The 18,546-nt window shown below is 46.8% G+C and overlaps 1 protein-coding gene across 1 annotated transcript in view; it reads left to right on the forward strand.

The window, feature by feature from the left end:
* Positions 1-3,215: 3,215 nt before the first annotated feature.
* irak3 (interleukin-1 receptor-associated kinase 3) overlaps positions 3,216-18,546 on the forward strand; it is a 51,921-nt gene continuing 36,590 nt past the window's right edge. The window contains exons 1-5 of the mRNA XM_084330418.1: positions 3,216-3,418; positions 4,537-4,719; positions 6,619-6,692; positions 7,270-7,336; positions 8,999-9,156. Of these exons, the coding sequence (XP_084186544.1) occupies positions 3,313-3,418; positions 4,537-4,719; positions 6,619-6,692; positions 7,270-7,336; positions 8,999-9,156 (588 nt within the window). The 5' untranslated portion in view covers positions 3,216-3,312. The remainder of the gene's footprint in view (positions 3,419-4,536; positions 4,720-6,618; positions 6,693-7,269; positions 7,337-8,998; positions 9,157-18,546) is intronic.

The following is an 18,546-nucleotide window of genomic DNA, read 5'->3' on the forward strand; positions in this document are numbered from 1 at the left end:
ACAATTAGATAAATATGAGAAAGATGGCCACTTGGTTTCAGTGTCGGAGCCAACAGAATGGATCAGCAATATGGTGATTGTCAGACGGCCAGAGAAGCCGATCAGGATATGTATAGACCCAAAGTCATTAAATGTGGCTTTAAGGAGATCTCACTACTTAATGCCGACGCTGGAGGATGTCCTATACAAGCTGCCCAGGGCTCGCATTTTCACTCTTGTGGATGCACGGGATGCTTTCCTACAGTGCAGGCTAGACGAGGAAAGTAGTTACACCACCACATTTTGGACACCTTGGGGCAGGAAGCGTTGGTTAAAGCTGCCATTTGGGGTGTCTGTGGCCCCAGAGATATACCAGCGAAAGCAGCATGAGCTTTTAGCAGGGCTCAGGGGAGTAGAGCCCATCGCAGACGATATACTGGTAGTGGGCTGTGGGGAGACAGAAGAGGAGGCTATACAGGACCATGACACTAAACTGATAGCACTCATGGAGAGGTGCAGAGAGGTTAGGTTGAGGCTAAGTTTGAAGAAACTGCAGTTCAGGCTCAGAGAAGTCAAGTTTCATGGACACATCCTGTCAGCAGAGGGGCTCAGGGCAGACCCAGAGAAGGTCAGGGCGGTCCAAGACATGCCACACCCCACGGACGCCAAGGCGGTGCAGCGGTTTATTGGGTTTGTGACATACCTCGCAAGGTTCATGCCCCGCCTCTCTGAGATATGCGAGCCACTGAGGAGGCTGTTGGACAAGGCCGTCCCATGGCACTGGCTTCCCAAACATGGTGCGGCGATCGAGGAGATCAAGCGTCTGATCACAGTGGCCCCGATCCTGAAATATTACGACGTGACCAAGCCGGTCACCATCCAGAGTGATGCAAGTCAGAAAGGACTTGGCTGCTGTCTGTTCCAGGAGGGTCAGCCAGTAGGGTACGCATCGCGGGCACTGACTCAGACAGAACAGAACTATGCACAGATTGAGAAGGAGTGTCTGAGTATTGTGTTTGCGTGCCAACGCTTTCACTATTATCTGTATGCACGGGGGGAAATTGTGGCGGAAACGGACCACAAGCCACTCATTTCTATATTCAACAAACCCCTCCTCACTGCACCCAAACGGCTCCAGAGCATGCTGCTCACGCTACAGAACTACAACCTCAAGGTCACATACAAGCCAGGCCCGGACATGCACATCAGTGACACATTGAGCAGGGCCACGGCTCCACCACAGAGGACTGACACGGGATACATGAAACACACAGTCTGCAACCTGCAGAGGGCACAAGAGGACACTGAACAGATTAATCAGGCTGATTATCTGAATGTCACCAGCCAGCGGTTGAATCAGATCAGGCAACACACTGGGGGAGATGAAACCCTTCAGTTGCTCAAAGCGGCAGTGCTCCAGGGATGGCCAGATCACCGGGAGGAGACTCCCCTGGCGATCAGAGAGTATTGGTCAATCAGGGACGAGATCAGCGCACAAGATGGGGTGCTCTTCAAAAGTCAGCGAGTCATAGTGCCGAAAACGTTACGGGCAGAAATGTTGAAACGCATACACGCCAGCCATGTAGGAGGAGATGCCTGCTACCGACAGGCCAAAGACACACTGTACTGGCCCAACATGCAGGGTGAAATCAAGGATTACGTGAGCCAGTGTTCAGCGTGTAATGAATATTCTCATGAGCAGCAGCGGGAGACAATGATGTCGCATGCACTCCCAACACGGCCATGGCAGATTGTCAGTATGGATTTGTTCAGACAAGCGGGCAAGGACTTCCTACTCATGGTTGATCATTATTCAGATTTCTGGGAAATAGAGCTACTCCCTGACCTCTCAGCAGACACCGCGGTGTTAAGGTGTAAGGCCCAGTTTGCACGCCACGGGCAGCCTGACCGGGTGGTAACAGACTGTGGATCTCAGTTTGACTGTGAGAAATTTAGAACGTTTGCAAAAGAATGGGATTTCGACCATGTCATGTCCTCGCCCAGGCACCCAAGGTCTAATGGAAAGGCTGAATCGGCGGTGAAAGTTGTGAAAAACCTGTGCAAGAAAGCAGCTAGTGCAGGTAACGACCCATGGTTGGCAATCTTGCAGTGGAGGAACACGCCCACAGAGGGCATGCTCAGCAGCCCAGCGCAGAGACTGATGTCCCGGAGACTGAAGACCCCACTTCCGGTCGCTGACTCGCTCCTGGGCCCCAGCGTGGTCACGGGGGTTCCTGAGAAGCTGCGGGTTAAGCATCAAACGGCCAAGCTGGGTTACGACAAGTCGGCCAGAGATCTGCCCGAGTTGTGTATCGGCCAGGACATAAGAATGAAGCCCCTGCCTGGAGACAGGACGGGCAAGTGGAGGAGAGGAGTGTGCCTGCAACCGGTGGCCCCCAGATCGTACTTGGTGGATGTCGAGGGGACTTTCTACCGGCGGAATCGGGTGGACCTGCGACCAGCGGAGGGGGATGTGACTGGACGCCGCCCGGAGCAACACAGAGTGCAGCACAGCAACCCACCTGTGGAGCCACACAGCAGTCCGCCCAGCAAAGGGATGGACAGTAACACGGGCAATGACACTATCACCCAGGAAGTCAGGCCATTCAGGCGGAGCGACCTGTACCAGCCTGTGGTGGACCCTCCACCGGCGCCAGAGTACAGGACGGCCAGTGGTAGGCTGGTGAGAGTGCCACAAAGACTGGACTTATAGAGACTGGTTAATGGGTATGGTATGGTATGGTGTAAAAAAAGAAAAAATGAAAAAAATGGAAAAAATGCACAGAACAGATGGTTAGGGTTTTAAATAAGGACGTTTATGGGGTTTCTTGTAATAATAATAATGTGCACTAAGGGATGCTGTAACTATTGTTATCTAAAAAAAAGGAGATGTTACAAGAGAATGGGATTGTTATATAAACCCCCCCACAATGGTGTGTGTGTTGGTACGGTCCAGCAGGGACCAGGATGTAAGGTACGCTGTTGTGTTATGGGTTGGGATTCAATACAGATGCACAGTGGATACGCTCTAGTCTCCTGTCTCGTTATTTAACACAAACACATACGCGGTATTCAAATATACAGTACTGTTACCCCTAGATCCTGACAGAGTATATACATATGATGGGGAGGGGGGACTGTACATTAGGAGGGGGTGGGTGGGTGGGAGGGAAATATACACATACGGCGGGGAGGGAATAATATATACATGCGGTGGGGAGGAGACTGTCTGTCTGTCTGAGCAGCAGAGACGAATACAAACCAACAGCCATACAGTCTGTATATAATATACCTAGAAAGAGGTAGTACAGTACAGCCTATACTGTCGGTGATATGATGGACTCTTCAACTTACCTTTACGATGTACCGCCGTATTTGATAGAGGCATTTTGTCAAATAATCGACAGCAGCGATGACAGCTTCGGATGGCGTGGACTAGGTGAGGAAGGGAATTTGGATTTATAGATAACATTTCCGCCATAGTTATCAGTTACATACGACTACGACTGGGTTGGTACTTGGTTCCTGCTTTAGTTCGCTCTGAACTTTGAAAAACTGTCTCTCTTTATCCTTTGATGCTTGCTTCCAACACCTGGAATGTATTATACCTTCTTCTACTCCTGCATTTTAAAAGTATGATCTGCGACCACAATGTGTGTCGACTTAGCAAACTTTTTATTTTTTATTCTTATTTATTGTGCCTATAATAATGTATGCAATTTCTGATATAACTGTGTTTTAGTTTTGTAAGCTCGTCGTCGCTCGGCTGTAAACGAGGCCCGAGGGTATAACCTCAGTACCTTACCAGTTGAAATAAACTAAGGTTTAACCCTCTTTCACTGCCAGTGCCACACTACAGAAGGTTAGTGTGATAGTAAAGGGTTAACCTTCTGTAGTGTGGCAGTGAAAGGGTTAACCTGCCGTAGTGTGGCAGTGAAAGGGTTAACCAATAGTCAATGGTCAAATGGTCAATATTCCAATGTACAGTTTTGCTTGTACAGTTGTACAGTGTCCCCCACCCACCCCTCCTACCCAACCCCCCCCCCCCCACCCCACCACCTCCAATGTACAGTCCCCCCAACCCCATCCCACCTACCCAACCTCCTCCAATGTACAGTTTCTACGTCAAATATATACTCTCTTTTCTGGACTCTTTTAGTATCACAAACAGTACTGTATTTGCAAATCTGGTATGTCATAAATGTATAGATGTAGCAGTACTGTCTATCTGTATGTCGTGTATGTCATGTTATGATGAATTGAAAATGGGGGACCCTGATGTAAACAAGACGAAAGTCTTTCTCTGGTCTGCATCCCCTTAACAATTGTATGTATTGAGCTGTACTGTACCCATTCTGCAATCTGTTAATAAAGTTTTCAATCAATCAATTCAATCAATCAACCTTCTGCGTATTGTCGCAGTGAAAGGGTTAACCTTCTGCGTATTGTCGCAGTGAAAGGGTTAACCGTTTGGTATAGTGCGGCAGTGAAAGGGTTAAAATTAAGAAATGAAATGGCGGAGGGAAAAATGCAATGTACAGTATTTGCCCCCTCCAGCTGCCCGTATCGTGCCCAGTTGGTTGGAGGTGCGTCGAACAGAGAGGCTTGAGGCGACGGGCAGGAGTCCCACGCGCGAGCTCATTTGGTCATGGGCGCAACGGAACACGACGGTGGCCGACCTGGTCAATGTTCTTGGGGATATGGGACACAACAGAGCACTGCAACTTTTTCTGCCTCAAGGTGAGATCGATGCCATGGCCGACCGTGTGTATGTATATGTGTAACGGATGGTATTGTGAAGCGCAGTCAAGAAGGGCTGGGGTGAGTAGCGGTGCTATGGGTTAAACTCACTCTCACATCCTCAAAAGACGCATAAACCCATTACTTAGAAGTGAATTCACCTCTTGGTATAGCGGCCGGTCTGTGTTGCTGCCCGCGGTGTGGGAGACCAGGGTTCGACTCGCATCGAAGTTTAAGGTGACGTTGTCACAACCGTTACATATATATGTATCCATCCACATCTACCTGCACATACCTGGTCCTGTATACGAGAAGAAAAAAAATACCTATGTCTCTGACAGTAGTAAACATCTAAAATACTGCTGTGCTTTTTTTTATCAACCATATTGCGTAAACATCTAAAATACTGGGTTCATATGTCTGTTTTATGTGTATCTGCCAATTTCATGATTGTGTATATGTCTATTTTATGTGCGTCAGTGACAATCAAACCGAAAACAAAGAGGCCTAGTTAGATCATAGTCATACTATGAAAAGTTATGTTCTAGGGCGGCTACGTGGTGCAGCGGGCAATGCGCTCACCACGAATACTGGAGACGCTGGGTTCGCCTGTTCGAGCCCAGCGCTCCACATTGCTTTCAGTTTAGCTGGTCGTCCTTACTAATACACATTGGCAGTATTAGGGGGTGGGAAACTGATGGGTGGGGATCGGGCGTTGTGCACAGTGACTCCTACAGGTCGGTTGGTGCGCCTGTGCAGTAGAATCAGGAAGCGATGGGGGCGGCGCCCCTCCAAAGCGCAGACCCCTGACGCTGAAAGATTGAAAAGGTGAAAAGATGCGACTGCTGTTACCTCGAGTATCGGAGGGGACTCGTGCTATGTATGACTTAGTCCACATTGCAGCCGGCTTGTGGGAGGCAAGAAACAGCGTTCGAGACAGGGGAGGGTTGAATTGGATGATACGAAATTGGGATGGGAGAAAAATAGAAATGGGAGAAAAAGTGGATAAAAAAAAGAAAAGTTATGTTCTATGCCTTATCTTGACTTGTCGTATTTTGCTGCCGTCTATTCTATGCTCATTTTATGCTTATTTTATGTCTGCATTTTATGCATCTGCCAATTTTGTGCTAATTTTATGCCTGTCTTTTTTACTGCTGTGAAGCACCTTGAGCTGCAATTCTTGCATGAAAGGTGCTCTACATACATATAAAGTTGTTTATTATTATTATAATCCAGTAGTAATTTACTACCATAGTGTCTTTATACCTGTATCACTGTATACATGAATACTACAAGTCTGTATATACATCTGATTAGCACTATTACTCAGTAGTACTAATTTATATATTTTATACCCAGTATAATCACCTGTACATTGTATATTGCTGTTGCACTTTACTGTTACATTTGCACTCTGGTTGCATGCCAAACTTCTTCTATTAATGTCTGTAAGTCAACAAAATGTAAACATTTTTTAAAATGTAAAACATTGTAAGGTATATATATAAAGGTTCCACTGGTGTGCAGTCTGCACAAGCTTCCTTTATTTTAAATGTTACTTGTCCTTTCGGACAAGTTATGTTTTTGTAGGTTTTTATTGATTTTTTGCTACCGGGCAGTCTGGTAGAGAGAGAGAGAGAGAGAGAGAGAGAGAGAGAGAGAGAGAGAGAGAGAGGAGGAATGGGAGATAGACCGGGGAAGACATTCGGCAAAGATCACCGGGTCCGGATTGGCCGTGTTGCACCGTGGTGCTGTATGCGGTGCGCCACTCGGGCGCTCAAGCTTCCTTTATTTTATAAATATTTGTACATTTATCAGTGTCAACAAAACCACGTGGTTAGCGGACCTTCTGTAAACAGACCTTGTGCTGCATCTCCATGGTTACTTTTCTTCTCTCAGGTTCAAACAGCAACATGCCCAGTGACGGCCCCTCGCAGCCCATTGGACACGTCTCACCACCCGAGACGCCCGAGGTAGAGTTAACCCTTTCACTGCGACAATACACGAGGTTAACCCTTTCACTACCACACTACAGACGGTGTGGTAGTGAAAGGGTTAAAGCTGATTATTGATTAATTTAATGCTGCCCTCGTTATAATTGAAATCTGCATAATTTATGAGACAGAGAGAGAGAGGGAGAGACAGACAGACCGAGAGGGAGAGAGTTTTTAAATTGAGAATTGAATTGAAAATTGAATTGAGAAAGAGAGACAGACAGAGAGAGGGACAGAGATAGATAGAACATGTTTATTGTACAATTGTACAGCCTTGTCCTATATTCTATTCTAATTTAGTTTATATATTCCTTTTTCTTTTCCGCTTTAATTAAAAAAGAAAATAATAATAATTTACTCCTACTTGCCGATATTGTCGGTTAATGTTGATGCACCAAATGACCAAGACAGATTCCTTGTATGTGCAGCTCACTTGGCAATAAAGTATTTTCTGATTCTGATTCTTCTGATGTTCAAACAGGAGGGACATACAGATCACATACGTCATTGTGCCCAATATAGCAAAATGAAAACAACGTGTACATTTTCTTCCAAGCCAGCCATCACTCACAAGGAGGTCCCCCAACCAGAGAAGATTCCCTCAAGTCCTGCATTGATTCAAGGTAGATATAGCAGACATTTTGTTGTCCCCACGTATCCTGTCAATCAGATCATGCCTACATCACAACTAGCAGACGGTGTGTCCGCCCTGTTCCCTTGTAGAACTACTAGTCATTTCCCGAATTTCCCCAAGGGGATCAATAAAGGAATATCTTATCTTATCATAGGGGAGACAGTGGCTTGGGAGGTAGAGCAGTCATCTGGTAATCCGGAGATTCCCGGGTTCGATTCCCGCTCCTCCCGGAGTGTCGAAGTGTCCTTGAGCAAGACACTTGACCCCGAATTGCTCCGGATGAGCAGGTTGGCACCTTGCATGGTTGCCTCCGCTGTCGGTGTGTGTGAATGTGTGAGTGAATGGGTAAAATGTGAGGAACAAAATTGTAAAGCGCTTTCGATAAAAGCGCTATATAAAATGCACCATTTACCATTTATTTATTTACCATTATAATTCACTGGAATATCCCCTTTACGCTCTGGTTTTGGTAGTGGAAGTTTTCTTTTTCTTTAGTAAAGAAGCGATTCCACTTGACTTTTCTATTCTTCCTCTGCGCTTTGAGGATGTGTGACTTCGTGTGAACAAGCACGTTACCTCGTGAGTTCCAGGTAAAGGAACAAGCACGTTACCTCGTGAGTTCCAGGTAAAGGAACAAGCACGTTACCTCGTGAGTTCCAGGTAAAGGAACAAGCACGTTACCTCGTGAGTTCCAGGTAAAGGAACAAGCACGTTACCTCGTGAGTTCCAGGTAAAGGAACAAGCACGTTACCTCGTGAGTTCCAGGTAAAGGGACAAGCACGTTACCTTGTGAGTTCCAGGTAAAGGAACAAGCACGTTACCTCTGGGTTCCAGGTAAAGGAACAAGCACGTTACCTCTGGGTTCCGGGTAAATGAACAAGCATGTTACCTCTGGGTTCCAGGTAAAGGAACGCGCCTGCCTGCTTTCCCACCACCTGGGACTGCTGGGAGGCTTTCCAACACATCCAAAAACCATTGGCACCGGTGTTTTGGGTTTTGAGATATTGAAAGTAAAAAATATTTTCACATTTGTTGTTAGCAATCCTAGTGAAAGACAATAGGGCTCTTTGGTATGTAAATGGTAAATGGCTGCATTTTAATAGCAGCTTTTATCCAAAGTGCTTGACAATTTGTTCCTCACATTTTACCCGTTCACTCACACATTCACACACACCGATGGCAGAGGCGACCATGCAAGTTGCCAACCTGCACATCTGGAGCAATTAGGGGTTAAGTGTCTTGCTCAAGGATTGTGATTGATTGAACATTTTATTTACAGATTGCAGAATGGGTACAATACAGTACAGCTCAATACACACAATTGTTAAGGGGATGCAGACCAGAGAAAGACTTTCGTCTTGTTTACATCAGGGTCCCCCATTTTTAAATTCATAATGAATTGTAAGTAAGGGTGCAATTAGCACCGTGCAATCCATTCTTTGTGGATCCCGCCCTTAGTGTTCGGAACTAAATGTTGTATAGAGCCCACTGGAATTCTGTTGCTAGGGAACAGTTTGGACCCATGTTTATTTCCTGTCAGTTATCGGTATTAGCTAACATTGCAACAAGAAGTAAACACGGGTCTATTTAGAAGGTTCATGTTGTCGAGATGAAACCGCTTTGGGATGAAACTCGTCCTTCTCTCATCCAGTCACAGGTGTGAAACAAAAACACACGATCACGTACTCTGATGTCGTGGAGGGAACCAGAGACTTCCACCCAGATGCGAAGATAGCTGACGGCCACTTTGCTGACATGTACAGAGGGCGGAGAGGAAGCGAAACTTTCGCTGTGAAGCTGTTCAAACAGGTAGGACCACGAGCTGTCGTTGTGAAACAGGGAACTGGTGTCGCGGTAGAAGACTGCTAGATGTGTAGCTCTTATCGTTCCTAGTCACTGACCCTCAGACAAAAACACTGTTGGAAAGAGGAGCGTGTCAGCTTTCTAACAATATATATATATGTATATATATATATACATACTGTACACACACAATAATAATAATAAATTCGTTTTAAAGAGAGAAGCACCTTTCTCAGACTCAAGGACACTTTACATAAAGAGAGTTTGAGAGAAACTATAAAAAGATAAAAATGTGAATATATATATAGTAACAACAAGAAAATAAACAGAATAAAAAATGAAGGAAGCAAAGTGCAGTCCATGTGCAAGAAACAAATACAATACTATAACACTACATCCCCTCCCCCATGCTGCTATGCCTGAATTTCCCCAACAATAAAGGAATATCTTATCTTATACATCTGATTATTATTATTATCTTTTTACATTTAAATATTTACAGCATATATACATTAGGGCTGACCCCTATTAGTCGATTAGTCGACTAATCGGTCGAAAGGAGCCGTAGTCGACTGCCAACCTCTTACTCAAAAAGAAAAGAAAAAAAAAATACTATAAAAAATATAATCTCCATTTTTTTTGTATCATTCTTTCCAAAAGAAGAGGCCTAGAAGCATGGCTAATGCTAATGGCACGCATACCAGAGGCTAACTGCCTACGAAAACAGGCACAGAGGCACTGAAAGAGGATTTCACCCATCTAATGAACACACTAGACTAGACAAATATCAAGATGTATCCATCAGTGGACCAATTGCATGCTTTTGCAGAGGACAATAAGACTCCAGTCGACTCCTTCAGACATTAAGCACCCCCCACAGCCCAAATGGAATGATACATTTTTTTTATAAAAAAATATTATATTATTTTTTACATAAATTTTTTAGTCGACTAATAGTCGACTTAGGGCTGGGCGATATGGAAAAAAAATCATATCGCGATAACGATATGATAATGTTATATTTCTCGATATCGATAATTATCGAATTGTTATAAGTATTACATTTTCTTTTTTAATTTTTTTTTTAACAACAGATGTATGTTTATTTTGCAGCAATTCTTTGTCATTGCCGCCATCTTTAGTGTTACATCCCCTCACACTCCAGTTCTCAGGCTGCAGCTGGTTTAAAAGCGAAAGCAAACCGGCTTCTCTGCTGGCTGTGGCTCCAGGGGAGTTGAACAGTTCTGGCTCTGCTAGTTTATTTTTGATCTTTTGGCGCTTTTTTGGTGGACAAACTAGGGCTGGGCGATAAAACGATAACGATAACTATCGCGATAAATTATTTCCTCGAAATAAACATGAAACGTGGTCGCAAAGTTTCGATATATCGATTTTCCAAGCTTGGATATGAGCACACGCACTAACAACCAATCAGTGAAGGAGATGGCCGACAGCGGAAGGAGACCCGGAAGGAGACCCGGAAGGAGACCCGGAGGTAGGACTCAACAACAAGGCTGGCTAGGCTAATTAGCTTGCACGGCGCTATTTTATATATTTACGTGCTGAGTATGTGTGTGGCGTGAATTCTGATGCCACGGTTATAGTAGTGTGTGGTATACGGTGGACGTCGTTGCAATGTATTGGGGCGGAACAGAGTATTTTAGGGATATATTTAGTACATTGGCAATATCGCTGGCTAGGATAATTAGCTTGCACGGCGCAATTGTATCGTTTGGCTGGCTAGGATAATTAGCTTGCACGGCGCTATTTTATATATTTACGTGCCGAGTATGTGTGTGGCGTGAATTCTGATGCCACGGTTATAGTAGTGTGTGGTATACGGTGGACGTCGTTGCAATGTATTGGGGCGGAACAGAGTATTTTAGGGATATTTAGTACTTTGTCATGGGATACACTGCTCGCTCTGGCTAACTGCTAACGTGCGCGGACTGATGACGACATCAACTCGAGACATTCGCAGCAGAAAAACAAGTCTATTAATAGCCCGTCCATCGGCGCTGGGCATAATAAGTTAATTAAACTTGACAGACATTATATCGACGATAATTATCGATATCGAGTTATATGAAAATAATTTTATAATTTTATCGCGATAACGTTTTTGGCCATATCGCCCAGCCCTAGGACAAACCACCGCACATGTGCACCGTGACTCGTGACTGGAGTCTAGCTCTGCTAGCACACATAGCCTACTGTGTACAGACGGTTTCAAACTGTATTTTAAATTAGAAAGCAAACAAAATAAATGGACAAGAGAAAAATAAATCTCAATTTGGTCAGTATTGTCATTTGGACAAGCAAAGCCATTACTTTAAGTTGCAGGCAAGAAAGACAAGTCTGTCCACTGTCTCTAATATTTTTCGATTTTTTTTATTTCGATATTCGATATCGATTATTAAAATATATCGCGATACTTATCGTTATCGTTATATCGCCCAGCCCTAAGTCGACTAACGGCACATTTTTGCCAATTATAGTCGACTATCCAAATCCTTAGTCGGGGACAGCCCTAATACACATATATGTCTGAATATACCTGCATATAATCTTTCTATATACCTACTTATTAGGGATGTTCGATATTGGCTTTTTTACCGATATACCGATATTGTCCAACTCTTAATTTTCTATACCGATATCAACCGATACCGCAGGGTTTAACTCCCCCCCCCCCCAAAACGGAATAATTTCAGGTAATTAACATTACATATCTCTTGTTGTGGAATTAACACAACATTATGCATACTTTTGACAATAAATAAAATCATAATTTGTTCTTACTTGCTTGCCTAAATAAATGTAAAAGAAAAAAAGAAAAATTTGAAAATAGATACCGATAATTTCCGATATCACATTTTAATGCCAATAGGGAGGTGTAGTGGTTACGTCATCTTCGTTTTTTCCTGTTCCACCCTCTGTTCCACTCCATGTATTTCCCCATTGACTATTTCTAAATCGGCTCGTTTTAGAGAAATAAAGCATTAACGTTGGCATGGTGTACGTATTCATCCACAATCTATAGCTCAACATGAAAATATTCGCAATTAATCGTAAAGGTAGCAAAATAACAACGTTTATGTTTTCGTTCACTGGGAAACTACACTGCTATCTGGCGCTGCTGAATGACGTCACCACAGCGTAGACGCCTGGCTTTAGTGGTGATGTTCCTAACAAATTTTCGTTGTACCAACAATGACAAATAAAGATCTATTCATCTAGATTTCCCTTACATTCCATAAGCTTAACAATTCGTACAATGGGAAAATAACTGACCCTGAATCTGTGGCTAGTATCTCTCTGGTGGTCATAACCATTAATCTCTAAAGACAACCACCATTTTTAAAAGCAACAATCACGTTACCATATTTGTATTTATATTTTAAATCGTATAACGTTATTTCGCTGCATATTAAATCACTGTAAATACTAATGTAAATCATTGTTTCGTTGTACATATTGTGTATAGTTTATTATTATAATTTTTTTATTGATATTTTTCCCCCTCCTTTTTCCTCCGATTTTCTCCCATCCCAATGTTATGTCGTTATGCCAATTCCCAATCCCCTATCCCCTTCCTGGTCGCTGCGCACTTACCCCCCACAGTCGGTCTGGGAGAGTGGAGGCTATCACGTGCTTCCTCCGACACACGTCTAGCCAATCAACCGCTTCTTTTCACCTGGCAGCGCGGACTCTCACTGAGAGGGTGTAACGTGTGGAAGGATCACTGTTGTGAAGGGCCAGATTAAACCGAATATATATATTTATTTATATATATATATTTAATTGTATTTGTATATTCTCTAATATTCCCTGATATCCCTTGTATATTCCTTGTACAATATGCATTGAATATCCATTCTAGCCTACTGAACATCCCATAATAGTCTCCATTCTACTATTGGTCGAGACCTTGGTGCCAGGCTGCCATACCCCTCAGACCCAGTTCAAACGTACCGCTCGACATGTACGAACAAGTCCTAGTTCCGCGTAGGAATTTGGCTACCGCACCACTAATGGGACTATTTGTTCATAGTGCGTATATATACTGCGCTACTAAAGTAGGACTTTCTTTTTCAGTCCAGTTTCTTACCCTCCAATAGAGTCACAGACGTAAAGCCTCCCCGCGACGCCACGTGTGGGAGTAAGGCCAAGTTCGCCTACCATCGGTATTGAGACATCGTGTATATTAATATTTGAATAGTCATATTTGGCACTATATCGTCGAGTTGGACGTAGTCTATTAAGCTAATAATAGTCTGTTAATATATAGTGCTTCGTGCGGTGAGAATACTACCGTAGTCAGTACCCCATCGTTTCGGGCAGAGAACTGGCTGCTTACCCAGGGTGGTTGACCATATGTGAAGCTGCACCCGAGGAGCCCCAGAGCCGACGAGCGAGTGGACCTGTATACCGGATTATTCTACCGACGACAGCCCGCCTTCCCAGGCACGGATTATGCTTTGGATACTTTGATTATTCCATGGATAAAGACCCCCGACACTGCCGTGTGTTGGAACCCCCCCCCCTGGAGAGGACGCAAGGTGAGGAGACGCTCTGCAAGACGAGGTCTCTTCACGTCTCTCCCCCGTGGACCGGAGAGAGCCGGCCCACAAAGAGTCCACCTGCTTTCATCTGTGGTCCAAGGATCGCCGGCGCATTGAACGGCACTACAGTGGGTTCACCTGGGATACCCTTGGCCGGACGAGGCAGCTGGATTCTACCCCCCCCCCCCCTCCTACTCCTGTCGGCTTACAAGCGACCGGATTAACCCCCTCTAGTGTATCCAGCCTATAATCATTAAAGTATCATTGCTGTTATTCCTTAACTATTCCAGGTCGTATATTTACCACCTGCGCCTTCAGAGATTGGACATTCTCTATTGATATACCGACGAATACTCCTTGCCATAAAAGTGCATACTATTTCAATTCATAAATGTAATTAAGTGATTAAGTGTTTATTCTACACACCATCGCTGTGTAGGAAATAAAGACCTGTTTCTAATTCGTACATTTGTGTTGGATCCGTTTCATCTACGTGAGAGTGTTCATGATAATATATTTATGCCGTGTACTGGGTGGCCGAATATTAAGTACAAAGGTAGTGGTAGTAAGTATCATATCTAGTAATACAGTCAGGGAATTGTACCCCTCAGTTACAATTGGTCCTTCGAGCCGGAGGGTAATTAGTGTAATATTAATATAGTGTTATTAATATTGAAATGGCCTATGATGAACACTCCACGAAACGATCCTCCTAACCAACGCCCGCAGCGCGAACGACGGCTCCCTCAGTACTTAGAGGCTTACGCTGTCAGTCAACAACCTAGTCTTCTACTAACAGTAAACACGGTAAAACTAGAAAGTAAAAGTATGTCTAACCCCAACGCCCAGACTACCCCGACCATAGAGGCCCCTACGGGCTCTAATGTAACTGACCAAGTTCACGGTGGGGACCAGTGGGAACCAGACATGACTTCACACCCCGCCAGTACTGAAGAAGTAGTCCCCGATGAGTCCCGGGAGGAATACAACGCTACCGAGAGAGAACTCGGCACCGAAGAAGACGGGGAGAGCACCGTGGAGATAGAGCTCCAAGGCTCCGCAAGGAGTACCCCGAGGGAAGGCTCCCCTATACAACCGCCTTCTCCCAGCGAGGCAGAGAGGACCCTACAGCAGGCATTCCTCGTCAGCCTGAAAGCCTCTACTGAACGCGATAGACTCCAGGGTGAACGCGATCGATTGCAGCTACAGCAACGGAGCGAAGAAGAGCACATACGCCTGGAAATAAGACGCATTCAGATGGAAGAGAATGTGGCCCGAGACCGAGCAGACAGCCAGCGAGCAGCTGCTGGTGCTCTACGGGACGCAGAGCGCGACAGACAGCAAGCGCAACTAATAGAACAGCTGATCAGACGGACAACACCCTCTCCCTCCGCCAGAGGCTCCAGGAACTCGTCTAGACACACCTCCAGGGCGGCATCCCCTAGCCGAGTAAACAACCCTGAACTTGACCAACAGACGAGGTCTATACCCCCCACAGACCACCTCCCCCCACCGGTCCAAGCGAGACCTAGCAACCGGGAAGGAGCAGCATATCCTGTGGAGAGGCTAAACCAGAGACTACAAGCACTGGATGACCTAACTGAAAACGAAGAGGAAGAGGAGGAGAACCACGCCCGAAGACAGCACAGTACTCTACCGGACTAGGAGGTCCGGTACAGCCCAGGCTATACTCCCGCGGAGCTGCGCTACAGCACGACGCACGACCCGCACCAAGGAACAGCACCTGGACAAGCGGGCCATGGTACACTGCCGGTACCAGCCCATACCAAGGAGCGGGAGGAGACTCGCCTAGGAGGCCTCTCCCCCAACGCTCGCCGATGTATCCACAGTCAGCGTCATACATTGGCACGCCTATGGTACCCGACTTCACCCAAGAGAACCGGGCCCAGTATACAGAACTCCGCATGTGTCTGGAGACCATGTTGGTGGATGTATTGGATGAACGCCACAAATACGCCATCCTACTGCAGCACTTAAAGGTGCCCCGCGCACATAATATAGCGCTCGCCTACGCGACTTCCACCACCCCATACACAGCAGCGCTGGTAGCATTGGACCAGAGGTATGGGCGCATATGGGATTACGTGATCCAGGAGATCCGACACATCGACCGCTTACCCCCAGCAATAGACAATCGAGCACTGGACGACCTGTCCATCAGAGTGCAGTCCCTGGTAGGGATGTTGGGAGCGCAAAGAGAGAAGGGGAAGTATGAACTTTACGCCAACTCAAATGTGGAAAGGATTCTGGAGAAGCTGCCGCCCGCTCGTCAGGAGCGCTTTAGGCGGCAGAGGGACCACAGAGACCCGAATGGCCCCGAACCGAACATCCTCGATCTAGCAGACTTCCTGGCGAGAGAAGTCAGCAGCCTACGGCTAGATACATTCGGACGGAGCACCCCTGGCTCCAGAGAAGGAACCAGACGACTAAATGATGGAAGAAGATCGTGACTGTGATGCACCAATCGGAGTCAGTACCGAGCAGCAGGAGCCACAGTACCCCCTCCAGAACGGAGAAGTGGAAGATAGTGTGCCCCTACTGTGAGAAAGAACACTGGCTAGCGCAATGTGACTCCTTCCCCAAGCTGAACGCGGAGGAAGCAGGTCAATGGATAAAGTCCAACAAGCGCTGTTTTCGCTGTGCGCGCTCACACATGGCAGCCGAATGCCGCTTAAAGAAAAGGTGCACCAAGTGCGATGGAGCCCATCTGGACATACTTCACGACAGTAACAGACGGCGCCCTTCACCTGCACCATCCAGCCGCAAAGCGAGCGTCATGTACATCGATCCCGCCAGCAGCAGTGGAGCCCGAGTACTCCTAAAAGTAGTGCGTGTGACACTAAGCTACCAGAATAAAGTCCTGGACACTTACGCCGTCCTCGATGACGGGTCAGAGAAGACCCTGCTGCTCGCCTCCGCTGCGGCCCAGCTAGGGCTGCGGGGAAGCGAAACCCAAATGACAATTCGGACAATAAGACGAGATTTGAAGACGATAAAGGGCGAGAATGTCTCATTCTCTATCGCAGCAAGCGGCCAGCCTGAGCGACGGTACCAGATTGCAGACGCTTTCACCAGCCAAGAAATAGGACTGTCGCGGTACACATACCCCGTCGCCAAGCTGATGGAGAAATATGCACATCTGCGCAAGTTACCGATCCCGCTCATAGACAATGCTATGCCGACCCTGTTGATAGGCTCCGACCATGCAGACCTCATTGTCCCGATAGACCGGGTTCATACCGGACCCCGAGGCTGCCCTGCAGCAGTCGAGACCCGTTTGGGATGGACTCTCCAAGGCCCGCTCGCCAAATCTCTCAACCGAAGTACAGCCACTAGATGTCTCCACTCCCGAGTCACAGAGGGAGAAACCGCACTCCTGCAACACGTAGAGCGGCTATGGAGCTTGGAACAAATGCCCTTTAAGAATGGAAAGAAAGACATTCGCTCTAAAGATGACATTTACGCCATTCACCTCCTCGAGACAGGGACCAAGAGAGTCCCGGTCAACGGCGTGTTGAGATACGCCACGCCACTCCTGCGGCGAGAAGGAATGCCTACTTTCCACGCCAAGACAGACGCCATAGAACGGTACCTGCTGAACACGGAGCGGCGCTTAGCCAAGAACCCCGCCCAAGAGAGTGTATACCGCGCTGAGATTGAGAAGCTCATCACAGCGGGACACGTCACAAAGATGGACATTAAAGAGGCTGACCAGACCACTGAATCGTGGTACGTGCCCCACCACAAGGTCCATCACAACGGTAAAGACCGCATAGTATTTAACTGCAGCTACCAGATCGGATCCCAAAATCTGAATAAAGAGTTACTGCCCGGTCCCACACTCGGCCCCTCCCTACTCGGCGTTCTACTCCGCTTCCGCCAGGAAAAGGTGGCCATCAGCGGGGACATTAAAGGAATGTTCCTGCAGGTGAGATTAGTAGAGGCGGACAAGCCCTTGTTACGGTTCCTATGGAGAGAGAAGCCAGGAGATGAGCACCCAGCCATCTACCAATGGGAAGTCCTCCCCTTCGGAACGACGTGCAGCCCCTGCTGTGCGACATTTGCACTACAGAAACATGTAGCAGAGGACCCAGCAGCGGACGAAGAGGTCCGACACAGCGTAAAGAACAGCTTCTACGTAGACAACTGTCTACAAAGCCTTTCAACCCAGGAAGAAGCCGAGGCTCTCCTGATTAAACTCCGCGCCTCATTGATCAAAGGCGGCTTTGATCTCAGGCAGTGGGCCAGCAGCGATCCGCAAGTACTGCGCAGCCTCTCCTCCGAGGACAAGGCAGCCAGCAGCGAGACCTGGATGGCTACAATCCCGGGAGAAGCCCAGGAGATGACCCTGGGATTGGTGTGGCGATTCAAAACAGATTCGCTTCACTACAGACACAAGCCCCTGACTACGGAGCAGGGAAGGCCGGCGGCGGCGCCGACCACCAGACGGAGTGTGTACACAACACTCGCCCGACAATATCACCCGCTAGGATGTATTCTACCGTACACCACCAGGGCAAAAATGATTGTACGAGCATTGTGGGACAAGGACCAGGGCTGGGACGACCCCATTCCCGCACACCTTGCATCCACCTGGAGAGAGTGGGAGATGGAGCTCCACTCACTCCCAGGCGTTAATATGCGCCGAAGCTACTTCCCACCCACGGTGAGGCCAGAGACATGTAAAATGGACTTACACATCTTCAGTGACGCCTCAGAGGTCGCATACGGATCAGTAGCCTACTTGCGGGCCCAAGAAAAGGGAGGAGAGATCTACACAGCATTTGTCCTCGCCCGCTCGAGAATAGCC

The sequence above is a fragment of the Notolepis coatsorum genome (genome assembly GCF_963971535.1).
Source record: "Notolepis coatsorum genome assembly, chromosome: 15".
Classification (NCBI taxonomy): Eukaryota; Metazoa; Chordata; class Actinopteri; order Aulopiformes; family Paralepididae; genus Notolepis; species Notolepis coatsorum.